At 34.2% G+C, this 27,111-nt stretch overlaps 3 protein-coding genes across 3 annotated transcripts; 1 reads left to right on the forward strand and 2 right to left on the reverse strand.

Annotated features, from left to right (window-relative positions):
- Nucleotides 1–6,513: 6,513 nt before the first annotated feature.
- LOC124833684 (uncharacterized) lies at nucleotides 6,514–7,333 on the reverse strand. The gene has a single exon (XM_047308219.2). The coding sequence runs from the start codon at nucleotides 7,186–7,188 to the stop codon at nucleotides 6,601–6,603; it is 588 nt and encodes a 195-aa protein (XP_047164175.1). The 5' UTR covers nucleotides 7,189–7,333; the 3' UTR covers nucleotides 6,514–6,600.
- Nucleotides 7,334–14,090: 6,757 nt separating this feature from the next.
- On the reverse strand, nucleotides 14,091–14,831 carry LOC124833628 (transcription repressor). The gene has a single exon (XM_047308148.2). The coding sequence runs from the start codon at nucleotides 14,753–14,755 to the stop codon at nucleotides 14,279–14,281; it is 477 nt and encodes a 158-aa protein (XP_047164104.1). The 5' UTR covers nucleotides 14,756–14,831; the 3' UTR covers nucleotides 14,091–14,278.
- A 5,183-nt stretch (nucleotides 14,832–20,014) lies between these two features.
- Nucleotides 20,015–26,427, forward strand: LOC124833661 (pyrophosphate--fructose 6-phosphate 1-phosphotransferase subunit beta-like). Its single transcript, XM_047308188.2, has 16 exons — nucleotides 20,015–20,284; nucleotides 20,378–20,539; nucleotides 20,652–20,773; nucleotides 21,434–21,487; nucleotides 21,584–21,690; nucleotides 21,972–22,077; nucleotides 22,543–22,606; nucleotides 23,553–23,641; nucleotides 23,741–23,872; nucleotides 23,999–24,169; nucleotides 24,266–24,381; nucleotides 24,594–24,705; nucleotides 24,849–24,933; nucleotides 25,506–25,550; nucleotides 25,862–25,930; nucleotides 26,106–26,427. The coding sequence occupies exons 1-16, from the start codon at nucleotides 20,089–20,091 to the stop codon at nucleotides 26,180–26,182; spliced, it is 1,707 nt and encodes a 568-aa protein (XP_047164144.1). The 5' UTR covers nucleotides 20,015–20,088; the 3' UTR covers nucleotides 26,183–26,427.
- Nucleotides 26,428–27,111: the final 684 nt, after the last annotated feature.

The raw sequence follows: 27,111 nt of genomic DNA on the forward strand, positions 1-27,111 counted from the left end.
GGATTGCTTAGATCAATTTCTCATTGAGGTTTTATAGGAGAAAAAAATTTGATTTCTCCATGAATTAAAATTAGTTATGTATGAGTTAAACCTAAAACTAAAAAGAAAAGTATATGAAAAAGTTTTCACAGATTACAAATTATCTTATAAATAAGTTGTTATTAGGTTGAATAAAATTTAATATCTACCAAACATTTTTTGTATCCTTGATTTTAAATTATTTTAGAATCACAATGAATTTTGAAAAATGACACGATTTTCAAAACGACCTCAAAATCCATCATGAATATCTAAAAATAATAGATTTAGACTGTAGTCTAATTATTTGAATTTGAAACTATAAAAGTTTAAACTATTTTTTTTATAAAAAAATTAGAACTAAACTTTAGTTTTAATTAAAATCATTATGATTTATTATAGATTAGATTAAGGATTAGATCCAATTTATGGATTTCTTTTTGTCTACCTAGTTTTCAAACTTTATCGGTATTTCTTTCCTAACTAAGTTTGACTAAGTTTTATTGAAATTGGCCCCCACAACATCATTAAAGAGGATAAATTACACCTTCCACCGAATTGGATAGTTCATCTATACGAATACCGGGTGGATATGGGTTTGAGATATCTAATTTATATGATTTTTTGTTTAATGATATTATTCAGAAAATACTATTATTCATTTAATGATATAATTGTAGTACTGATTTTTTAAATTGAAAATCATACAGATACGCATAAAAAGGTTATTATAAAAAATTAAATTAAATTAAATTGAAATGAATGATTTAGCAATTTCCGGCGAGGAAATTTTCGTTAAAAATGGAATTATGCGGCAAACATTTTCCGAAATCTCTCAGAGCATGTCTGGTCTTCTATTGTAGTACTTTGCGAAGCCACGTTAATTGATTCCCTTATCAAATCACACTTCATAATTAAAAGTTGCAAAACCCTAAAAAAGAAGAAGCATTGTGTATGGATTACATGTTATATGTAAGTAATTTAAGTAATTAAGAACTTTTTGAAGCTAAATCTATATTATTTCAATAAACCACTCCCACTAACAAATCTTTAGTGAAAGTTTTCTCCAATTTTACATTAATTAAAGATAAAGTTTTGATTTAATATATGTTGAGTAATATTGTTAGATTCTGTTATCATTTATTATAGAATTTTGTTCATCACGAATTTATTTTTAAAAAACATTAAAAGTGAAAAAAAAAACTGTACTTTATCTTGATTTATAAAAAATCGATGTAATAGAAATAAATACACATCTTATTTTTGGAAAATTAAATTGGATTTAAATTTTGAAAGTGTTTGTCGTTGGTTTGAAAAGTGGGATCTATCTTTCTACTAACAGAAACAAACAGAAATGTATCATAAAGAAAGGTTGTTGTTAATCCTACTTAATTAGTACAAACCATGGGCTGCAGGGTTGACGGGAATTTGACTCATCGACTTTCGGTTTTCTCTCACATGCAATGTTACTTTCTGTAGTGGCAGTGGCAGGTTCTGCCTCATCTTCTGGCTAATTACTTATTAATTAGGTTTCATAATCACGAGCACGCCATTGGCTCCATGGCTGTTAATTAAAATTAACTTATTAAACAGTTATGCAGGAAAGGAAGACGAACCTGCATACCACTCACTTCCCTTGTCTTTTTTCCTTTATCTGATGTCACTTCAACAAATCCAACATCTCATTAGTGCCTCACAAGGTGATTTCTTTAACCTACAATCATTAAAAAACTTCATTAATGATTTACATATGTGTGTGTGTGTGGGTCGACACGAAACTCAGAGTAAAAGGTTGAAGCTTTAGATTTATCGGACTATTGGGATAACATTATCAAGAGGATTTTATTCTGTTGTTCAGTCAAATAGTTGAAAAAAACAAAACAGTTGATCGTGTTTTCAAGCAGGAACAGCTGGTGAATCCAGAGATAACTTTAAAAATGATTATTCGTATACGCAATATAAGAAGTCGGTATGGTGTATTGTTAGTAAACAGTGATTTCATCAGGAAATCATCATATATATCTGAGGTGAAGTTGCAATGATAATTCATTGCACAGATGCCAATGAGATTAGATAAGTTAAAAGTTGCATGAATGAGAATAATTGAGTGTGTTTGTGGATGGCTGTAATGCCCATAAGTATGTTTTATGTATTTAAATTGATGGAAAGAAAAGGGAACATACAGCACACGTGCAAGCAGGATCTATGGTACTGTCTCATGTTCTAAATTCCATGAATTTGTTCTTGCTTTTGGTATCTGAGTGCATACCAATTTGTGACTCCAATGACTTATAATAGCTGTACTCGTCAAAGCGAATAATTAGGAACCACAAATATCTTATGATGTTCAAAAGGAATTTTCAGTTATTGCAGATCTTGAGTTCTGAAATTCCCTTTCAACTTGTCCATATTGTAACTTGTGAAGATTTCGCATTCTGCGTCACTTTTTTTATTCATTTATATATGTATTCAAACTTATACTCTTATCATTTTGTGATGAATAATCGCAGTTGCCGTCATATCGACGGGGTTTATCAATTTTCCGAGTGAACGTTCTGTGTGTTAGCTTCAATTTCGTGGGAATATAATCGCAAATCACTAACCAAAAAGGTAAGGATTTTTCCTTTGATTAAAACCGAAAGTGGAAGTAACATGTTAAATTTGTGCCTTGTAATCAATAATTATGATTAGGACTCTGAATAAGTACAAAGAATATATATAATGCCTTTCGGTATAAATAGACATCTTAATTGATCTTTAAACTGGTTCTTATAATATAAGTATCCGTCAGTAAATTCTTACTCTCTTTTTCTCGAATAATTGTTAAAGTTTGGCATCATAAAAACCTAAATTAAAACTTCATTTCAAATATATTTTAAAATTAATTTTTTTTATAAAATATTCTCTTAAATTAGTAAGGAATAACAATAATAATAATAAAAAAATATTTAAACATTTTGTTTATGTTGTTTATGATCAAGAATCGGTCTTCTGACTTAGCTTGTTTTATATATTACGATCATTTGCGCTTTTTCAATAATCTCTTTCAAACCGATTGATATGTTGTTGTTTGACAGAAGACACTTTGACATTCAAGTTATACATTAAATTATGAAGAAAAAAATGTGTTTTTACTTCAACATGTATTTATAGAACTTATCACAATCAAACCTATTAATTGACCATTAATAATTGTTAATATACTTGTTAACCATCCATTAGTGACTGTTATTCCATTAATTAATTTTTAATAACATATTACTGGCACATCATGTATTACACATTTATTTGTTTTAATCAATATATTTAACAATCAAATTTATCTTTTATTCATGTCAGAAATATTCAGTATATATGTCTTATTTGATGATAGTATAAAAGTTTATTTACCTAGCTTTTAATTACTCATAACATAGCTTTTTATTAAAAAAGTTTGAGCAGGAAGCATATGTTAAAACAGCAAGTGTCACACACACACACACTGATAAAGATTAAAAGGATATTGCTCTCTATATACTAATTCACAGAACCATTGATGAATACTCGACACAGTACCTTAATTTGGGTGAGGGGGGAATAACCACATGAGTAACATCAACGTCACAACATATGAAATGGAAAAGATTAAAGTTGCACATTTCCACCAAATACGTGGTTTCCACATTTGCTCTCAGAAAATTGAATCAGACTGCTAAAAGGCTTTTCAATCTTTCTCAACCTGAAATTGCATCGTGATTATTGACCTCCACCCACTAACTCTAAATATTAATCAAAATCATATATGCCTTATTCCTTCTACTAAACAGGAAAGCACTTTTTTTCTTTGAAAAAAATAAAACTAAAACACATTTTAATTTCGAGCTATAAGTGAACGGTTGAAATAATGTTTATATGTTTGAATTGGGGGCTTTTCCATGCAACTCGAAGCCTTTCTTCCTGCATTTCGAAATTTTGATTCTTGACAAAGGGTAAAAGAAAATTCACTCTTTCTTCTATAAAGGGCACACCACACTCATTTACTCATATTTCAAAATTTAACCTAGCGCTGCACGCGCACCCTGCACCCTTTCCTCTTTACCTTTGCCCAACAACCTTGCATAGTACTGTAGCTGCTACACAGCGAGACAACATAGGTACACATTTGTTTTTCTTGTCGTTGAGATATGTTGATTTTCATTTAAATTTCACAGTGCATATGGATGGATCTGTGTAGTTTTTGTCAAAATCAGATTATTATTTTCACCAAATTTCAAAAATCATTTAAGGGTTTATTAGATTTACATTCAAATTCAAATCCCACAAAAGCTTAATCGAATTTTTAAAATTTGTTAAGTTTTTAATTGAATTTCGAAATTCAATTAAATAAATTTTGAAAATGTTATTGAGGAGACGACTCGAGGATCTTTTTTAAAAATAAAATGAAATAGATGAATTTTAGAAGGTCTATATAATACATTATTTTTGACTAATTGTGTGGATCATGTTGTATATGGATTGTGAGAGAATCACAGCAGTACAATACTTGAATTTTGATGGGTGATAAGTTGTTTAAATTTTATATTTAATTGTTTTTTGTAGTTGATCTCCAATAAAAAAACATTAAACAAATTTGGGATAATTATGGTTTGATGTCTTTGATATTTCTTTTATGATTATACTAACAAATGTTTGATATTAACATTAGTAGTACTACACTTAGTTACAGTAGAACTATGTCTTAATAAAGTTTTGGACTTTAAAGAAACCTGGTCTCTTATCATCAACCTCTTGGGTGTGAATTAACAAGACCTAAAGCAAATACGTAGTCCCCAAATTACGCTTAAATAGTTAAGAAATGTTTACGATAAATTCTATGAGTAGCAAAGTGACTTTCTAAACCTAATTTCGAAATTCAATGACATTTTAAATTAGATTTCAAAATCAATGATATTTTAAATTAGATTTCAAAATTTAGTTAGTGTTGAAATTCGAAGAATTTTTTATCAAGATTTCAAAATTTAATGATTTCTAAATCAAATATTAAAACCCAACATTTTTCTAAACCAGTTTTCAAATCCAGTTTGTTTCCTAAAACATTCGAAATCCAGTGCAACAAATAAAATTATATGAAACGAAACAAAAATTTCAAACAAAAAACTTGAGATAAAATAAACAAGACGAAGGAGGATGAAAATGACAAACCAAAATTCACCCCTAGGATCCACAAACACATCGAAGCGAAAGCGACTGAACAAAGACGAACAATGAATGAAACAGCCATGAATAACAAGAGAAGAGAAGAAGGAAGACGGTGAAGTTAGGGTGCAGGCAGCAAATATAGACCCGCTGAAATAAATGCGATTCAGTAATTGTACACTTGGAAGTGCAGGGAGAAGGATGGGAAAACCCCCCTTAAATTGGTCCCTGGGCCTTTTTTTCTTCACAACAACTCTTGAGCCCAACTATCATATTCCAACCTTCCTGTAGCCACGTTAATCCGGTGCTACGATTGTGCTTGTTAGAAATCCAACGATTTTTAACATTTTAACATCATCGATATATTATTCTGTAATTGGTTAGTTTATGTTGGTGTTTATGATTATTATTATTGATTATGGAGTAATTTTGAATAACATATAAATGATATTAAAATATTGTCCAAAAAATATTGTCTAAGTATCGTTATCTTTTTTAGTCTGTGCTTTAATTTAAGTCAATCTATTTTAACAGCAGTTACTGACTTTTATATTGAAATTTGTTTTACTGGTTGTTAAATTTAAATTTCCGATACAAATAGTTCTAAGTTTGTGTTTCTTAATCAAATGATGTAATTATCAATTTCTGATAACATCTTTTTAGGTATAAAAGTAAATGGTAGTAAAAATACCCTCTAATATTCTAGGTTAGTACCTGGACCACTTCTCCAGCCTCGCGTATCGGCTTATCACCTATGACCACACTAGACAATTTTCAACGTAAATAGGTATATGAAATTTATACAAATAGATACGAGGGTGAAAAATATATTTAAATGAAATTTAAATAAAATAATTTCATAGGATAATTTTAAATATTAAAACTTGAATTTATATCCCTCATCTACCCACCTTAATTCAATAAATTGTAGGTATACGAGGCTGAAATGCAGAAAAATATAATTGTCCTTGGCATGATGTAGAGTGGTTGTCCGAAAAGAGGTACTATAACCAAAACACTATACTAATGCGCAATGCACATGTGAATGTTACTACCATGCCACAAATGTAATAATCAAACACCTCATGTGCTTCGCAAACTTCGGTAATATATTATATTTAATGAAACAAAATAAAATAAAGTAAAAAATAAATAATATGGTCCCCCCTACTAGTCTAGAAATTTGATTTTTGAAGCGCCAAATTAATGGCAATATTTATTATTATACACGAATTCGAATTGCTTTTTGTGTCAGCGTTTTGAAGGGTTGTAAAGTACAGGGAATACGAGGGAGGCGAAGATAAAGACAAAATGCAAAAATAAAAATGAACTTAATTTTTTATTTTATTTTTCTAAAATGTTCCGTTGAATCCAAGAAAATGAAGACGATGATGATGATGAGTAGTTTCAGAAGATGTGGAGAATGTCGAGAACGGAACGGTTACAAAGGGGACAAGTACCTCTGTTCAACCACATTTCTTTAGAACACACTCTACAGAAAGTGTGTCCACACGGGATAAATGCCGCCCCTTTCTTCCTCCCCATGCACACGCAGCACACCGAATCATTATCCACAGCCGCATCCTCACCACCCTCCTTTTCCTCCAACAGCCGCATCAACGACATCCTTCCCTCTTCAGATTCTCGCAGCTGCCTCTCCGCCGCCAGCGCCGCCGCGAGATTCATGCCCGAACCCGACCCTCTTGGACCAACGCATTCGGGCCTGTTCTGGTTCGAATCTTGACCCGGGTTTGTTTGTTGTACTAGTTGTGGTTGTGGTGGTGGTGGTCCACCTTCGTCCCTTAGGGTTGGTCGGAAAACCCAGGTGGCCCCGCAGCAGCCCATTCCGGAGAATCTGAGGCGTTCTTTGAGCGTGCGTCTCCTCCGTTGGGCTCCATCGGCGGCGTCCATTTGGTCCGTTAACAGACCCAGGATGGTTCTTGCTTCTCTCTCTGTGCGGAGCGATTCTTGTAAAATGAGACCGAGTTGACTCATATCGACTCGATCAAGAACGGATCAAAGATTAGAGAAGAGAGAGAGAGAGAGAGAGTGTTGAGTCAGGGAAAAGAAGAAACTGAGAAAAGAAAGACGAAGGGGAAGCAGGACAAAATAGAAGGAAGAGAGGAAGAAAACAAAAACACCAAGGGCTTCTTTATAATTTTTACACAATACTCGATTTATTTTATTTTTGTTTAATTTAATTTGTCCAATTTTCACTCCCAATAAATTATTTTGAAAAATAAATCTCCAAATTCTATATTTATGTCAATATATTTACTAAAATGCACGTGTTTTTTTCAAGGCTGGAATTTCACTTTTACGAAATTAATGTGAGAAACGGCTACTAAACTCTATTTGTCGTATTATCATCATCACTACAATTCTTTAATCTTAAAAATTAAAAATACAAGAACTAAAAAAAGTAAAATCTTTAATTAAAATACTAAACGAAATAGTATTTCCAATTTTTAGTACTTAAAATATTTTTAAGCTAACTTAACTTAATTATAACAAAAATTTCTATTTTAATACTATATTTATCAATCTATTTATAATTTTATTCATAGAAGTAATTTATTATTAATAATATTTTATTAGTATTTTTAATTGTCAATGAAGTTATTAATTCATTAAAAGACAATGAATTTTAATTAATAACATAGTCAATTACAATTTTTTTCAATTAATAATTATTAAATTATTGATGTATTCTTTCTAGCATAATGTAACATCCCAATAAATAGTAATCACCATTAATCAGAACTAATCACATTTACAGTAAATACAGTACAGTCTTAATATTTACAGTAGCTGCTCAAAAAGAAAACAGCACGCACAGCAATTTACATCAACTGCTCACACATATTTAAAACTGAATATGCAGCACTTAACAGTATTCAGAATTCAAAATAAATACATAAACCAGTTCTGATTTACTATTCTGCATAACTATATACAGAAATGTCAAAATACAGTACAGAAAACTAACTAAAGCTACTACAGAAACGCGCCTCTACTGCTCAGCTTTAACTTCAACCTCCACAAGGTTGGCATCCTCCAAATTTTCTTCTTCCAGCATAGTTTCAAGGGGTGCCTCACCATCTGCTCACATCCACAACGGATGATCATTGCATTGACAAGACGGACATACAGAACAGTAGACAACACAAGGAAATTTGCAAGGGTAAGCTTAGGTAATTTAATTCAATATAATCAACATAATTTAACATATAAAATCAGTCATACAATTCATACAATATTAAACACATATCCACGCATACAGTAACTCATCCAAATTCTCATAATTAAAGACTGTCCGGACTGTATGATCCATGTATCTACAGGCGTTCTTGCACCCGGGTGGTGTAGTAACTGGGATGCCCTCAACAGCTGCCACCCGAGGTTAACCCTATCAGTCCAAAGTACTCAGTAGGACTAGGGCCTCCTGCCATTCCCCCACATGACCTACTCCCCTCTACATGAGGATGAGCACTCACGGAATATCAGGATGAACAGCCATCAGCAGCTTTACCATGGTCATACTACATAACTTCTCACATTCACATCATGGAGACGTTCCTCCTTGGAACGCTCATTCACAATTCAATTCAATAAGGTTCATTCAAATACCATTCGCACATATTAACCGGTTCTCTTATTCACATTTTCATTCTATGTTCCACTCTCTTAATTTAAAGTACGTCCATCTTTTAATAAACAAAGACAAACGAATTACAGTACACTACAACCTCGTTCCTGAACAAAAGAAACGAACCATTACCCATTCACGGACGTTAAGACAAAGGAGTAAGGTAACTGAGATTGAGTTTAAAATATCAGAATAATACTTAAGAAAATTCTAAGTATAAGGACTTGAGGTTAAATAAAAAGACCATCACTGTTTAAGTGAATCCAAATAAATAATCAGAGTATTAATAAATTCGGAAGCGAGCACTGCCAGTCAAAGACCGAACGTTAATTATTAAATTGAACGAACACTATTGAAGTTCGCTCACGAAGCAATGATAAGGACGAGCGTTCAGTATAAACCGAACTCTCCTTAGGACGAACGCTAGGTCAATGACCGGGCATCAAATAGAACGAACGCGCATTTGAACGATCGTTCGGTATCAGACCGAACGCTAACGATGACGAACGCTCAATCTAAGATCGAGAGTTCATTTGGACGAACACTCAGTATAATACTAAGCGCTGCTTATGACGAACGCTGGTAAACAAAACCGAGCGTCCTAACTACAATTCACTTTATTTTTAATTGTTGGACACACTAGGCTAAGCCGAACGCTCACACCTAACTCTTGACACCAATAACGCTCGTTCTTAATCAGAGTCCTTTCCAAATGAAAGAATTCTTATTCTAAGTGATGTTCCAGGAAAACCGAACGGTATAAGACCGTTCGATAACGAGCGTACATGATCAATCAGAGAAGATAAAAATTTCCAGAGTTTTCAAACACGATAATTTCACAGTTTTCATAAGATCCATAACTTAGAATTTATCTCCAACATCAATATCATACATTACAGAATTCATATTATCATTTCATCAATACAGAATTTTCCATTTTCCAGTTTCAAACATATCATCATCAACATCCAGTTCCAAGCATTTTCATTCCGAATCATACAGAAATTCAATCATAGTCCAATTCATACATCTCATTCTCTGCATACGGTTCAAACAACATTCATAATATCCATCCAGGGCAACCATGCTTATTCAGGCACACTCAAAATTCATATATTTCATACATTTTAAACAACCAGCATACTTCATTACTGTCATAGACATCAAACCAGTATTAAATTAAATTACTAAAGCTTCCCTTACCTGGTCTAGCAGTGAACTCCCAAATGCTTATGGTTTCTCTAGTGCTCTCACGGCTTTCTACCCAACGAGTCACTCCAAGATTCTCACTAAATCTAATAAACCAAAATGACATAAGGTTCAGACCTATAACTCATGCATGCAACCAGAAATTGGTTCGCATGAACTAAATAGATGAAGGTGCAGAGACGAGAACTTACCAGTTCAGTTCTCAGTTTTGTTCGGTTCAGAATAATGCTCACAGTGCAGAGAAGGTTCCTACGGTGTCTGAAATGAGATCGGAAGAGATGATGGTGAGTTATCTTAGAGAGAAGATGAAGAAGTTTTAGAGAGAAGTTGGAGAATTTGAAATCAGAAATTCGGGGAAGAAGATGAAACATGCAGAAGAGTGGAGAAGGGTTTTTCAGAAAATCATTTTCCCTTCCCACGCAGGACGAACGCCCATTCTCCACATGCCACTTGTCTTCCACTAACGTTTTTCGAATGATCCAGCCGTGACACTTGGCAGTTTCATGCAGAGTGGGTGTGAGTGCGTTTTGACGTGGCACGGTGCATTCAATGATGATCAGAGTGTGGGATTGGGTGCGTTAATTATTTAGGGTCTCACACATAACATTATACAACTGTTATTTTTAATATTTATAATTTAAGTTATTAAACTAAAATTTAATATTTTTACATTTATTAAATTTTTAACATAATTTAAATTTAAGCACTACAATAAAATATTTAAATAACATATATTAATTTAGTTTAATACTTTAAATAACATATTAATTTAGTTTAATAATTTACATTTATATTAAAATATTTTAATGTGCTTTTTATAGAAAAAAAAATGGGTTAAAATTGAGCTCTTAAAGACGTCTACTTCTGTAAATAATCCAACAAAGACTTGATTCTGCGATTTTTATTTTTATTTTGTACTGAGCGAGTTTATTTGATTTTTTTTCCTAATTTTAGTTCTTATACATTTCTGTGTTTAAACTTTGAAATTTCGGAAAAAATATAATTATAAAATTAGTAAGTTTTTATTTTTTGTTTATGCAACAAAAAATAATTTTGTTTTTCCTGAAATGGAAAAATACCATTTTTTATTCATAGTACTCTATAATAGTAATTAATTAGCATTCTAAATAACGTGTAGTAGATTCGTAAGATATTGGGGACATATTCAGATAATAATGTTTAGTATAATATTTTTCAAAATAATGAAGAGAGTTGATATGTATAAAAGAGGTCTTATAAAAATCGATCTTAACCGTGTTAAATAATTTATTATTTTATAATGTTTAATACATTTTAATTAATGTAAAAATATATTAGACGAAGTGCGATATTTTATAACATTTTTGTTTATTAGTTCGTGGTTGTTGTGGTGGCCGGCGTCAGGGAAGAAGTCAAAAACTAGTGACCATTGAAGCCGGCGCGTGACTGAGACTTTGCCAAGTGTTTCACGCTCTTCTTCTTTTCAACCTTCTATTTGCTACTACTGTTTATAATTAATAACACTTCTTGGACTTTCTTCATAATCTTATCACTGTGTCGGGAAACTCAAACTTCTCATTCAACAATACTGCAAAACCTGTGAAAGACGCAAATAGATTTTTCCTTGTTTTCTTAAAACAATTGTTCTAAACTTCTAATCATTTCACTATCATTTGACTATCCAACTTATACTTATTTTTCTTCCTCACTCCACATCAACATGCAACATTTTGCTAGCTATTTGTTTATTTTGATTTTATTTTTGTGCTTATCTTTTAATACGTAAGAGGAAAAGAAATCGTAAACATGTATGAATGATAATACTCTTAAATTTGGAGTTTATTATTAAACAAACAAAAAATTGTCTTTTGAGATGGAAAAGGTTGTTATGTTCAGTTTCATCAATATTTGATTATGTCTTGAGCAAGTACGTATCTATTAGTATCGTGAACCCATATAAATTATTTTTTTCTATCGTATATTATTTATTTTAATCTCTTACAATTAGTATTTAATAAATATTTTATTTAGTTTTTCGTCTGTAAGTTGTATTCATGCTTAGTTAATAAGTGAAATATAATATTATAATGGATTCTTTATGTAACGTTCTTACATAATAATTATATTATACGGAACATCTAAAACGAGAATATAGGTAGGTGCATGTCTGATATCCCAAAAGAAGCCGACATTTACATCTCTCCCATGCCAATTCAACAATTATTCCAATGATGCATCAAAGGGAAGGACTTTTGTTCACCCCCACAAACCTTAATTGTGTGATTGTCTTATTGGAACATCATCAGTAATTGACATAAAACTCCACCATATTTAGGCATGCCATCTTCTATGAATAAAAAGATCACCTTTTCCCAAACCCTTCAGTGAATTTCCTCGGCAATGGTGGGTGACCATTGCTTTTAATTCATCCACTGCCTGCTATTGTCTCATTTACTCATCATTTCGTACCCTTAACGTAAAATCCAAAATTACGTACTAGACCTTATATTATATACAAGGGTAGAGGAGAGTGAAAAGGAGAAATGTATAAAATATGGATAATGGAAGAAGACTCTTCTTCCGATTACGTTGAATGATTGAAGTGGACTAGGTCGAATTTGGATTCCCTCAACTTTTGGTTTAAGTTGGTTTGTTTGGATTTTTGGTTCAAGTTGGTTTGTTTTGACTAATAATTTGGGTTGATTCATCTTAATTTTCGGTTTTATATAGTATTTCTTAATCATCAATTCCAAATGAACTCATCTGTCTTGATTTTTTTGTCATGGCTCAACCTTTAGTCTAGATCAACTCATCTCGACCCTTGGTTCAAGAGAGTCTGTTTCAATTTTCCATCTAAAGATTTATAGAGGAGGAGGCTGGAGAGATACGATAACAATGAGATTTGAGTTCAAGTATATAAGAGATTAACGCTACTCTATCCAAAACCTTAAGACAACGAGTCTTCATCATAGAGATCTGAGTCCAACTACATAAGAGATTGACATCACTGTATGCTTAAGACTTTAAGACAATGAATCTTCATCTTTATATGGTGTTCCATTTTTTCATTTCTATCCAAGATAAAACTTAAACTCACTTTGATTTCTAACATAACCTAAGCAAAAGTATAGTTTTTAAGGATTAATTAAAGTCTTGTCATAGGTGAAACCTACCTTAATTCTTACCCTTACTCACTTAAGAATGAACTTTGAAGACTGATTTTTTTTTCCACTAAATTGGGAATAGTGGGCTAAAACTGGTCCATATCATATATCAAGTTGACATGTCTTCAAAAAAAGAGAATCAGAACATATGTGTGAGAAAAAAAAAAGAATGATCCTTTGCCGGTATGTATTCTTAGACCAATTCTTAGCAAGCTGTTTCAACACCAGAGAGGGTGTCTCCAGTTTATCTTGTTCATCATGCACCTTTTGTTAAAGTTTGGTAAGTATGTTGGTTCCACTTTCATTAAAAATAAATAAGTTTACTGTAATGTAACTTTTTGCTGGATTATCTTTCTAAAGGCTATCAAAGAATTAAAATTTATTCCAATTGCACTAATAAGAATACTTTTATGTAATATTGCTATAGAATAAATTCTATTAAGGAAAATGATTTCTTAAAAACCACTCAGATTCTGTTTTCTGGTTGCAACTAAAGCTCATTTTACACCCAATCACAGATAGATGAAAAAAATTACTTTCATATATATCAATTCTAACATAGTAACAGTTGTACTAGTAGGAGGTATCTTGACGATATCGTCGATAGTTAAAGACTAAAGAACTGTTAGTACACATTTTGTTGAATGATTACTAACATTTACTAAGGTGTAGTGGTTGTCTTGCATCGATAGGATAAGGAGTTAGTAAAAGTAACTTTCAGATTGCTATGGACAAAGCAGCCAACCACTGATGTACATCTTTACATGACACGTCCTTACCAAACAATAAATAATTTCCCAATGGAAAACCAAACATGCAGCACTTTCTTTTACTAAATGCTCATAGGTAAACTGTGGGAAAATGATTCTTTGGGATATTTAATGATGTCCCTTACCTATGAAGTACTTGAACTTCCAACGTACTTGAAGTGTTTTTGTATGTAAATTAACGACCATATTGTGTTTCACTTGTTTTCTTTGTGATCCACATAATGCATATGGGATCTGTACGTAATATAAAGCAAAACTAAACTATCCCGAGCTTGCTTGGCTCATGACTTAATCTGGCAATGTCACATTCGTTATCAATGGCATTTACATGATAAGAACAAATTAGTACAAACCTCATGAAAAACCTCAAGAATAAGACTACGGTACTGATTAGAGTTCATGGAGATATAATAGTTCAATAGACTACGAAGATCTTTGGCGTCTTGAAGGCGGTTGGCAGCTATCATCTCCATCATGGACTCTCTAAAATCTACTCTTGGATCGTAAGAGCTCTTCTCCATTGCTACCATCACGACAAACTTTGTCCCTTCACTGCTCTGCTGTCTTCTTCTCTCTACATGACTAGCTTCCATCCTTTCTCTAATCATTTGGTCAAGTCTCTCTTGCACCATGGCGTGTGCAAGGCTTGAAACAGAAGGGAACCTATCAGAGGCTGAGCTTTCTGCTTCTTCAGAAGAAGAAACACTGAACCTGCAGCTGCAACACAAGGCCTTGCATCCTCTTTGTTGGAGCTGATTCTGCTTCTGCTGCTGCTGCTTTGAAGCTTTCATTGCAGGACACAAAGACTATGCTTTGAAGGGAGATTTGTGTAAAAATAATCACTTATGCACAATTGACAAGTGGGGGCACAGCAACGAGTAAATGATTATGTTTTGTTTTATGAACATTCAAAACTATAGATTAGGTGTTAGCTTGATGGGCAGATGGGGGACATGCATATAGTTAATTGAGCCAAAGATCATCATGTTTAACTAGACTTATCATGATCTCAATCCTTTTAGGATATGATTAGGTGTCCTAGCTTTTAAATCTGACCAATAAACCTCTTTAATAAGGGCTAGTTGATGACATGCTGTTAGGAATAAAAGAGAATGAGTTAGACACGTGTGAGACACGTGTAAGGAGAGTAATATGTTATAGTTGTTAGAAGAGAGAGAAGGTATAAATAATAAACTAAGTAGGGGGAGAGGGGGATCGGAGAATTTGTTCAGACTGGATATTTTCCAGAGGAGGAAGGTTAGGCTTCCTTGGGGTGATTCTTGTATTCTGATTCACTCATTCATCATTAATACATATATACATACTTTTCCATTCTTTATTCGAGAGTTGTGGTGAGAAGAGAGTCTTGATTAGGTTATTGGCATAAAGTAACCTAACAATTTGGTCCGACCTGCCGGATCCAAATCGGAGGAGTTGCGCGATGGAGAACAAGATGAATGCACTGGAGGAAAGGTGGGAAGGAAGATTCGATTCCATGGAAGCAATGCTTATGGAGATGCGAGCAGAGATGAGAGGAAGGGCTCGAAATGAGAGTCGCGACCGTGGAAGACGAAACATTAATCGCGACCGTGGGAGAAGAAGGAACCAGCGTCGGAGCTCCGAAGGGAGTCGCGATTCCGTCAACGCTGAACGCAAACGGCGACCACCAGAGAAGTCGGAGGACGAAGCGGAAGAGGACAGAGGAGACGTGCAACGTAGCGGGATGAAACGCATTGAACTCCCAACATTCGAAGGAGTGGACCCCATGGGCTGGATCGCGAAGGCAGAGAAATTTTTCGATCTACAGAACTTGACGGAGAGGAAGAAGATGAAGTTGGTATATACCTGTATGGAGAGAGGCGCGAGCTACTATTGGATTCGTTTCTGGCAGAAGAAAACCCGACATCCAAATTGGAAGATATTCACGGAAGCGCTGACGCGGAGGTTCGGCGAACTGAATCGAGACACCGTTTGTGAGGAGCTGGCAGCGGAGCTACAGGAGGGAAGCGTCAACAAGGACTTCCAGGAGTTGGGAAATTCGGTGCCACAAGCATCGGGAAAACCAGATCACTCATTTTCTGTTTCTGTCGATCTTGGAGCTGGCATTATAAATGGTGTTGAGGCTGTGGGGGCTATTGAGCGAAGATCAGATACTTATTCGTTGATTGGTGATCCGTTCGATCTTGGGTCGACAATGATGAACAGTGATTGCTTTCGCAATGACAAAGAAACCAAACAAAACAATTCGGCAAATAGACCATTTAATTCCGAAAGGGACAGTTCGGTGGAAAGAAAGCTTGATGAGGATATTTTGAGCTCTCAGGAGAGGAGGGTTAGGGATTGGCACTACACTCACTTGGAGCATGATTGTGCTGCTTCACTTAATAATGTTTCTCTTTCCGATTGGAATCACGATGAAGTGTATAGGAGTTTTGGAGGAGATCATGGTATGATTATAAGGGGTCACAGTTTCGTTGTTGAGTATCTGGGAGAAAGAATCACAATTCCCTTGAACCACATTGTAACAAATGTGTCAAATGATATCAAGGAGCCTGGTCAAAATTATAAAATCAAAGTTTCTACAGCAAATAACAACGATTTCTTTGGTGATACTGTTCTTGTTACTGTTTTACTGGGCAGTTTGAAGGCTGGAACTATACAGTGGTATCCACCTTTGCCACAATGGAAATGTTTTTCGGGGAAGCGTTTTAGTTATGGAACTCTAAATACAGTGGTTCTGGAATTTCCTAGTGAAGTTTGGGATTATGCTGGGGACTACTGGGAAGCAACAAATGCGAGGAGAAACACTAGAGGTCACTACTTTATGTTTTGTAATGTTAGGAACGCAGTTGGGGTTCCTGCCCTTATTGCATTAGAAGTTGGTAAAGTAGCCACAGATGGTCAAAGATGGAGCTCTTCGGGTCATCTCAAACATGCAATTAAGGTTCTCCGAAATTTTTTTGGGCAGGATTCAGTTCCAGATCATGTTACATATGTGGTGACTGATTGGGATACTGTTTGGGGGGCGATGATGAGTGGACTACGTGAGTCTGTTAGCAAAATGGACATATTGAGCACTGGAAATGAATATATTGTTGAGATGAAGGGATTAGAAATCAGAGACAAACTTTATTTCTTTGAGTCGGGAGGTTTGGATGTGAATTTAGGAGCTACCTGTTTGGCATCCCTGGGAAAAATGAAAGTAGATTGGTGGCAGTTGAGCATGGAGATTGAGCAGGAAGAATGGAAGACATCGGTGGAGGATTCGAGGAGCAGAATGTTGGAAGTTGATAGAATCCAGGAAGAATGGAAGATATTGGAGGAGGATTTGCCACCACCCAAGCCTCCAGACTTGAATTGGAGGGCATCACCTGGGAAGGGAAGAGGAGCATTACGGCAAATAACAGTTCCCTAACTTCAACCTTGAGGACAAGGTTGATTTTGAGGGGGGGAGTAATGTTAGGAATAAAAGAGAATGAGTTAGACACGTGTGAGACACGTGTAAGGAGAGTAATATGTTATAGTTGTTAGAAGAGAGAGAAGGTATAAATAATAAACTAAGTAGGGGGAGAGGGGGATCGGAGAATTTGTTCAGACTGGATATTTTCCAGAGGAGGAAGGTTAGGCTTCCTTGGGGTGATTCTTGTATTCTGATTCACTCATTCATCATTAATACATATATACATACTTTTCCATTCTTTATTCGAGAGTTGTGGTGAGAAGAGAGTCTTGATTAGGTTATTGGCATAAAGTAACCTAACACATGCCTAATAGAACTCTACCACACTTTGCTTAGTAATTTAGCACACCATATGCCCCTTGACCCAGTTTTCTCTTTGAAATTGAGAAAAATTATGAAAGCAATGGATGGCCAAATCCTTAAGTATAAATGTCTACATTCGTTGTTACTTAATACACAGTTTTATTCTTAAAAACATTTAAAAAAAAAGAAGGGAAAAAGAGTTTTTAAACTGACTTAGCCAATCAAATTTAAAAAAGAAAGACATTGTTAAGATTAATCATATTATATATAAAGTATTGTTCGTTTTGGAATCTGTCAAAGACGTCTTTTTAAATTGTTTTTGATTTCTTATTTCTGATTTTTAATAAATGTGAGATTATTGGGGATGGTAGAAAGACAATTTAATTATATTCTTTGTAAGCATATGAATCAAACAAGTTCCTACTTCCTAGCATTTGTTTCTGGTTTCTGTTAATAGAAATTTCAGTTCCATCGAATTGCTTTTGTAATGGTTGCTGATCAATTATGGAGAAAATCCGAAAAAAGATACACACAGCTAATTAAGAATCTCTTTAACAGATTCGTGTATGTAGGCTACAAGTAGAAAGGCAGGAAAACTGTTACGTAAAGCAAAAGGTGACGATGGAGGTGATTAGCATGTGATTATCATTGATGACAAAGCCATGTTGTGAAAAATATGATCCTCGTTTTTGTGCATCATGAAGGTAATTAAATGTGATTAATCAGTACAACCAAGTTGTTTATGCATGCCTCGAAGCACATGTTGCTATAATCATTCTTACTCACTAATCATAAAGCTAAAGCCTAAGTCCCCCCGATAAGGAAGATACATAAAATGCCCAAAAACACGAAGACAGACTGTCTCAAGTTTTTGCTTTTCTTTAGAATAAGCAACAGGGTGAAAACAATGAATGAACTCGTATGACTCATGCAAAGCAACATTAGTAATATTCATTTCTTTATATTTTCAAGTACAAGTCCTAGCCATCTACCCCTAAGCATGGATATTGGCGTGAGTAATATTAACAAGTCCTTTATTTTTTCTTCTCAAATATTAAAATTGTTTTTGGTGTAGGGTGGAGATCTCCACAAACACTCATTCACACTTTCTTATGAATCACCTTAGGTAATCCTCAATATTCTTAGCCAAAAATTTTCTCTGTTCACAGTTTCAAATCTTATGAGTGTGTATCTCAAAGGTACTTTAATGCTTAAGATAATGAATAATTCGATTGAGAGTCACAGTTTTTACCCGTAATCTTGATTAGGAGTGATCTTTAGGAGTTTATTGCTGAGATCGTCCGACCTCTCTATTTCTCATTTTCATGGTTGTGCAGTCAACTAGTATTGAACGGATAGTACTTGTGAGTGTTAACGGCAGTCCATTCAAATTAGTCATCCCTTTTTGTGATTGTATCCAAATTAGTCATCCCTTTTTGTGATTGTATCCGGCCGATCGTATAAATCCCATACACTACAAAAATAATTTTTTAATGAAAAATAATTTTATTTCAACGGAATAAAGTTATTGTATCACTTCAAAGGTTAAGTTCATCTCGAAATTCAAATATCTAACTCTACCATCAATTTAATGCAATTTTGTTTTCGTTTTTATGTTCTTTTACCATTTTTTATTTTTAAAACTGAACGTTAATCAACCTCTAAAAAAGAATCTTATCAAATAAACAATTTTAAAATCTCAACAACAATATTATACCCATTTTATTTTCCTCGTTTTAAAAACATAAGAAAAATAACTAGTCGAGAGAATACATTTCTAAATTAATTTGAATAAAAATCAGTTTTCCTAAATCAACTAGTGTAATTTATGTTAACACTGCAGCATTGAAATGTTTTGTTAACACAACTAACTGGGATTATATAATATTAGGATTAAAAGTGTGTTTTTTTTCATTCAGGAAAATGAAAATACATAACTTTTTACGATTATCAAAATCAATACGTAAAGCACGTTTAATCGCCGTTACCGTAAATCCGCGGGTTAGCAGAGAAGCCAAGACTGATGACGGAATACGGAATTACCTATCGATGCTTCTAAAACCATTCGTAACGCATTGACAGCAAAAAAAGCTTCACCAACCAAATGTCGTTAACTCACGATTCTCAACTATTTAATCTCATCTAATCCTTATCTAATCTCTTTTAAGTTAGATAACCTCTTTTTACCCAAAACAAAATAATTATAGTTTGGTAAGCCTAATTTTTATTCTTTTTTTTATTTATATTTATTTTGAGTTAAAGTTGTGTAAGGTAAGTTAAGTGTTTCATTTTGCATTTTACACTTGGATCTTTGCACTGGTCACTTTATACAGTTACTCACACTTTCTCTAACAGATTTCAATGGCGCCCTCTTTCGCAATCAACGGCGACTTTCCCGGCACCAGAGTCACTCCTCCTTCCCACACCGGCCGATTCGCCGACGTCTACAGCGAGGTGCAAAACAGCCGCATCGGCCACGCCCTTCCTCTCCCCTCCGTTCTAAAAACCCCTTTCGTCATCGTCGACGGTCCCCAAAGCACCGCCGCTGGCAATCCTGGTCCCTCTTCTCTCCATTCGCTACTTCAATTTTCCGTCAACACTTCCGTTTCCATGTAATTTTGAGATCTTCTCTGTATCTCTTCTTTTGCAGATGAGATCGCTAAACTGTTCCCGAACCTGTTCGGACAACCGTCGGCGAGTTTGGTGCCGAATGATTCTCCCCCGCTGCATGCGAATCGGAAGCTGAAGCTTGGCGTGGTTCTGTCCGGTGGTCAGGCTCCTGGCGGTCACAATGTGATTTCTGGAATCTTCGGTAATGGATAATTTGCATTTCGATTAAATTTAATCAATGAGTTTAACGTGTATATTCTTTAGGTTTATGTGGTTTATTAGGTTTCAATTTTATCGTTTGGTTTTCGTTTTAGATTACCTGCAAGACAAAGCAGAAGGAAGCACATTGTATGGTTTCAGGGGCGGTCCAGCTGGCATCATGAAGTGCAAATACGTTGAACTCACCTCAGACTATATTTATCCGTATAGAAATCAGGTTTATTTTCCTGGTTACAACTTTCTATAAGTGTAGCTGGGCAAAATTTCTCATCGTCGTTATCATTATTATTATTATTATTATTGATTTCATTGTTCGAGTAAAAATTTAGTAGTTGCTATTTGGAGCTTCGCGTATTTCCTTTGTACATTGACTCTTTAACTGGCAATATCGGCCTTTTGTTTTCTTCGAATAAGGTTTCTGGATTAACATCTGTCTTTGACTGTGATGATGTTTGTATTTCTTGATTTCTGAATCTGATGCCGTAAACTTAATGCTTTTGACATGCCTTCTGTGGGTGAGTCGTGTCTGTAAATGTTTCCAATTGAGTAGTCCTGCTGTAGTTGTTGCTACTTTTCCCTAGAAATAATTTATAGGATAATGATACTTTTACAACATTTTTTTGACAATATTTTAACATCATCTACATGTTATTCTGTGATTAGTTCAAAATTATTCCACAATCAATAATAATAATCAGAAACACTAACATGGACTAATCACGTAGATGGTGTTAAAATGTTGTCAAAAAAATGTTGTCAAAGTATCATTATCCTAATTTCTATTGGCTGGGTGGTTTTGACATGTTGCGCTTGCTATTTCCCTAGAAATAATAATCGGGAGATTGTGTCAGCTAATAGGAATAAGTTCTGCTGGCAGGGTGGTTTTGACATGATTCGTAGTGGGAGGGACAAGATTGAAACTCCAGAGCAGGTTGGCTTACCTGTGTCTGTCACTCTGCTGCTTAAAGTGTTCATTTGAACTCTGTACATCTTCAAGTTTGAATAGTAATTTATTTTACTTGTACAGTTTAAACAAGCTGAAGAAACAGTTCAGAAGCTAGACTTGGACGGCCTTGTTGTTATTGGTGGAGATGACTCAAACACAAATGCATGCCTACTTGCTGAGCATTTCAGGTTTCTATGAATGGAATTTTACTTTTGGCATGATCTGCTAGTGTTGGGGTTTTCAGTACCCTTTGACCTTGTTTTTTTGGGATCTTTACTTGTCAAGGGACAAAAACATGGTTTTTGCTTGTTAATTTGTGATTGATCTACAATGGTCTTTTAGCTGACCATCTGTTGTATAAAATTGTTTAGCATACACACATAAACATGCACTGGTTTTTGCTTGTTTAACTTTCATAAATATGCACTGGTTCTTCTTAACTATTGTTTGTCTGATTTTTCTTATACAGGAGTAAAAATATGAAAACTCGTGTGATTGGGTGCCCTAAAACCATTGATGGTGATTTGAAATGCAAAGAAGTTCCCACAAGTTTTGGGTTTGATACAGCATGCAAGGTGAGTGGAACTAGTCTTCCCTGTGCATTTATAAATATGGTTTGGTCTAATCGTTTCTGATATTGTAACATTTAAAGTAAGCAATTTTATCTTTGTAACACCAATAATTTGCATAGCACGAACTACGAATGGGAATATCATAGTATATAAACAGGGAGTTTTTGAGAGAATCGGATGCATTACATTTTTCTCCAGCAATGCGGTCAACATTTTCATAGGATTTTTTTTAACCTTTAATGTGGTCCTTGATTTTGTATATAATTTGTTGTATGTTCCATGAGGGGTACTTTTCTTTTTTATTTTATCATATGGTGTGCCATATGGTTGGTTTTTTTGTGATGAATAATCTTATGATATTTAAAAACCCCATTCCCATAAATTCTCTAAATAATGATTTGTTGTGCATATTCTTTTAAATATACATTTCATGCTTACGTGTACTGACCCAGTTTACTTTTTATGCAGATTTATGCAGAAATGATTGGCAATGTTATGATAGATGCTCGATCAACTGGAAAATATTACCATTGTAAGTATCTGAAAAAAGTTGGAAATATTTTAGAACTATAGCAATTATAGACTGGATGCTTTGCTGAGCTGTGGTTGCCAATGTTTAATGCTTCACTTAGGACATTCACGTATTGATTGTTTTCGCTTGTAGTTTGCTTCCGTTACGTGGATATGTACCAATTGCTAGTACCACTTCTTTTTTATTCTGATGCGAAAATATGAAGTCAGTCTCAATGTTCGTTTTTTGGATTCTAAAATTGCAAAATCCATTATCCGAATGATAAAAGTATGGTATTGTGCTTAAAGGTCATTATTTACTGTATACGCCTTATTCTTTTCACTCAAATACCATGTTTATATAATATCTTGTTCACCCATCTGAATTTTATGGTTTGTCTGATATACAAGAGAGAAATAGGTTAGATGAAAAATAAAGTAGAAACAAAAGTTGGAGATACTCAAGTCGCTATTCACGTCGCATCAAACCCAATCTTCCAGGAGCTCACTACACATTGAAATTGATTGTTATTTTGAGAGAAGGTGCCCTCAGAAGAATCGTCATTGACTTTGTCAACTCTGGGCTAAATCCCTGAAGAACTCTCGTATTGATCACATTTTTTACAAGTTTAACTCGTATGACATATATGTGTTCCAACTTGAGGGAAGTGTAAAAGATATGATTTGATCATAGTAATTAGGGAAATATGTACACCTGATAATGATGATATTCTCCTTTATTAGCCATTATAAGATTTCCCTATATTATACTTTCGATGATTATAAACGAAGGATTTACTCGTGTGATTAAATGCACAATTCACAACGACAGAGAAACTCTTTAAATTTCATGACACTTTATGAAGTCATTTTGCTCACTCAGTCTCTCTCTCACGCACTGTTTGTACCTGTTCAATTTTGCTGTACTGAATTTCAAACATTGGGTAAGAGATGGCACATGTATGCAGTTGTTCGGCTGATGGGACGTGCAGCTTCACACATTACACTGGAATGTGCTTTGCAAACTCATCCAAACATTACTATTATTGGAGAAGAGGTTTGTAATAAATCTTATCATTTTATCTAGTGTTTGATCAGTGACTCATCAGGGCTCTCTATCAAAAATTTGATTTGACATGCAAATATCTTATTTCAGGTTGCTGCAAAGAAGATGACGCTGAAAGATGTCACTGACTACATTGTGGATATCGTTTCTAAAAGAGCAGAGGATAATTATAACTATGGGGTCATTCTTATCCCTGAAGGTCTAATTGATTTCATACCAGAGGTAGCTATTATTGCTAATCATTAACATTAGTTTCTTCCGGTGGGATGGGGCTTTGGATCTGTTCATCTACAATCAATACGGAAGCACAGGTTAATGGTGTCACTTTTATATTCTTTTTGTTTGCAGGTACAACACCTTATTGCAGAACTCAATGAAATTCTTGCCCATGATACTGTGGACGAGGGAGGGCTGTGGAAGAAGAAACTCACAGATCAGTCATTAAATCTTTTTGAACTTTTACCTAAAGCAATTCAAGAACAATTAATGCTTGAAAGAGATCCTCATGGAAATGTTCAGGTGCTTAATGGTGTTACAGTGCTATGTTTGCCGTGTTTGTCTTGTCCTGTAATGCAATTTGACTTGACGTCAATGCTGGTATTTATTTCCATTTAGGTTGCCAAAATTGAAACAGAGAAAATGCTTATTCAAATGGTTGAAACTGAGTTGGAAAAGAGAAAGCAACAAGGCACATATAAAGGGGGATTTAAGGGGCAGTCCCACTTTTTCGGGTACTCCATCTGGTTTAGATGATTTCTTGGAGTTGCAAGGCTTGATGATATGAATTGTTATGAAAATAAAAAATAAGAGGTTCTGTGTTCGTGCTTTACTATTTGTCTTCATCCTGGGTTAAGAAAACTTTCTTTTAACCATACAATAGCTATTATTATCTTTGATTTCTTTTGTTAGAGGTTATAGTTACCTGTACTCTTAAAATATGCAGCTACGAAGGGAGATGTGGCTTGCCAACTAATTTTGATTCTTCTTACTGCTATGCATTGGGTTATGGCGCTGCTGCCCTCCTGCAATTTGGGAAGACTGGATTAATATCATCAGTTTGTCCCAATGCTCTTTTCATTTATGTTCTAATTTCAAATTAAATATTTCTTCGAGATTGGTTTTAATGGTTATTTTGGTTTGTTTGGTAATACTTGGGCAATCAACTCAGTATTTGGATTTGCTATGATATTTTGATCAGGTTGCGAATTTGTGTGCTCCAGTTGAAGAGTGGACCGTTGGTGGAACTGCACTTACTTCACTGATGGATGTGGAGAGGAGACACGGTATGCATTGTGATCTATGGGGCCTTTTGGTTTGCCCCAACACCTATTTTGTTTTGGATTTTATTGCCACATTTTTTTCTCCATACTCACGGTCCATTTGGTAGAAAGAAAGAAGAAGTGAGAAATACTAAAATAGGATGATGGAAAATAGTGTAAATGAAGATGTTTTCTTTAAGAAAAATAGGAAAAGATAAATATGTGAGAAATAGAAAGGAAATACCTGATGAGTCCCACAACTTAAAATTTTTCTCGCCTCTCGTTTCTCTTCAATCAAACACATTATGTTCTGTTTCCCACCTACCTTTCACCTTTCCACTCTATTTCCCTTTTACCAAACAAAGGGTTGGGTCCATGTCTATGCCCAAATATTTTTATAGTTGGTATTCAGTACTATTATATTTTAAATTAGAAATATTTTTTTAGATGTATTTTATGGACTATCAATCACAAGGAATTGTTTCTTTTGATACTGATGGCAATAATAAAATTCCTGAGAATTTTGTGTACATTTCATTTATTTGAATGCTTTCTCTGATGTTCTCTGTTAATAAATTGTGTGGTTATCCTTTTAGGTAAATTCAAGCCTGTGATCAAGAAGGCAATGGTGGAGCTTGATGGTATGTATATATATGTTCATTCTTTCTTTGTTCCCCAAACTTACTGAGAACTATATTTTTAACTCGCATCGAAGGATAGCAATGAAATGAAGGAGAGAAAATTAATCTTTTTTATGGGTGAATATTCTTTGCCTTGTCATATTAATAAGCATGACATGGTTGATTGCTTAACCTTCAAATTCGTGCATGCAGAATTTCAGTTCTTTATAAATAAGGAATTTTCTGTGTCAGATATTATGATTGTTTCTATAAATTCTCCAATTTTGTTGGATACTGTTCGGTTACATACATTTGTGACGTTGAATCTTCAGGGGCACCCTTCCAAAAGTTTGCCTCCTTGCGGGATGAGTGGGCCCTAAAAAATCGCTACATCAGTCCAGGTATGCATTGACAGTTTATGCACTCATTTTTTTTTTCTGCACCTGCCATGCTCTTTTCTTTAGTTTGTAAATTGTGTTGTCGTTTTTGTTAGCTACAAACTAGAAAATAACTCGGTGAGTTGAAATTTCTTTGAATGTTGAAGTGGAGAAACGCTCATGATAATCCTTACTGTAGGTCCGATTCAATTCACTGGGCCAGGATCAGATGCTATTAGTCAAACTTTACTCTTGGAGCTCGATGCACAAGCTTAGACATATTGCGAGTCCTTTTTTGATGGTGGCAATTGATGTTTTTCGGGAAGTACTGCAAATATAATAGACCGGAGATTAGTCAAGCGGTTGTGTTTTTCACTTTGGAACTTTTCTATAGAATAGTTTATGCTTTAGTCGATGTGTTTTATTGTAAACTCCTGTTGCCTCGGCATCATCGACTTATGTGTATGTTTTTGGGAATATTTCGCTTCGTGATATTCTAGTTCAAAGTTTCATTTGTCTCACCATTTAGGTACCACCGTAATAATGATGTAAATTTAGTGCGAATTTTAAGATGGATTGTGTTTGCACAAGGAAACCAAATGGTCTGTTTCAACGCTGAGTATTAAAACTCTGCGATGTTGACCACAGAATCGAGTAGTGATTCTCGCAATTTACAAAAGAAAAATCCTTATAATTAGATTTTTGAAGAGTTTTTGAAAAATGTAGTAGTTGTTCATCAGAAATATAATTTTCCAGGCATATTGTTCAACCTAGAACACTGGATTTGATGGTCTATATTCTTTGGCATAAATTCAATGTAGCCAGTAAAAATAATTTCTAAAGAAATAAGAATGTAAATTTCTTGTAGTACCTTTTACTTCTGCTTGTTTGAAAATCAACTGTCATGTGCCCATTATTATTTGAATATTTGTACATAGTGTAACAAAAGAAGTTTTATTTGTTTTTTATTTTGGCCGTGGCAATTGACCTGATTTTACTTGCACAAGAACGTTCCTTGTTTGGTTTTCATTTCTTCTTGGGTGAGAAGGGATTCCCTTGTATTATAGTCAGAAAAAAACCTTTTTGATCCAATAATGAATAGATATGAAAATGCTTCCCTCCTGCATCTCAAAAATGCGGTGTGATTCTTGGATCGTGCATATATCATGAATGGAAAAAATGATATCTTATACGTAAAAATAAGT

This window comes from Vigna umbellata, chromosome 1 (assembly GCF_029865625.1).
Source record: "Vigna umbellata cultivar VRB3 chromosome 1, Vumbellata_1.0, whole genome shotgun sequence".
NCBI classification, from domain to species: Eukaryota; Viridiplantae; Streptophyta; class Magnoliopsida; order Fabales; family Fabaceae; genus Vigna; species Vigna umbellata.

Coding starts and splice junctions, on each gene's coding strand:
- LOC124833684 (XM_047308219.2), bottom strand. CDS start 7,188: ATGAGTCAACTCGGTCTCATTTTACAAGAATCGCTCCGCACAGAGAGA.
- LOC124833628 (XM_047308148.2), bottom strand. CDS start 14,755: ATGAAAGCTTCAAAGCAGCAGCAGCAGAAGCAGAATCAGCTCCAACAA.
- LOC124833661 (XM_047308188.2), top strand. CDS start 20,089: ATGGCGCCCTCTTTCGCAATCAACGGCGACTTTCCCGGCACCAGAGTC. Junction 20,285..20,377: donor CACCGCCGCTGGCAATCCTG/GTCCCTCTTCTC, acceptor CTTCTTTTGCAG/ATGAGATCGCTAAACTGTTC. Junction 22,078..22,542: donor GGTTTGATACAGCATGCAAG/GTGAGTGGAACT, acceptor CTTTTTATGCAG/ATTTATGCAGAAATGATTGG.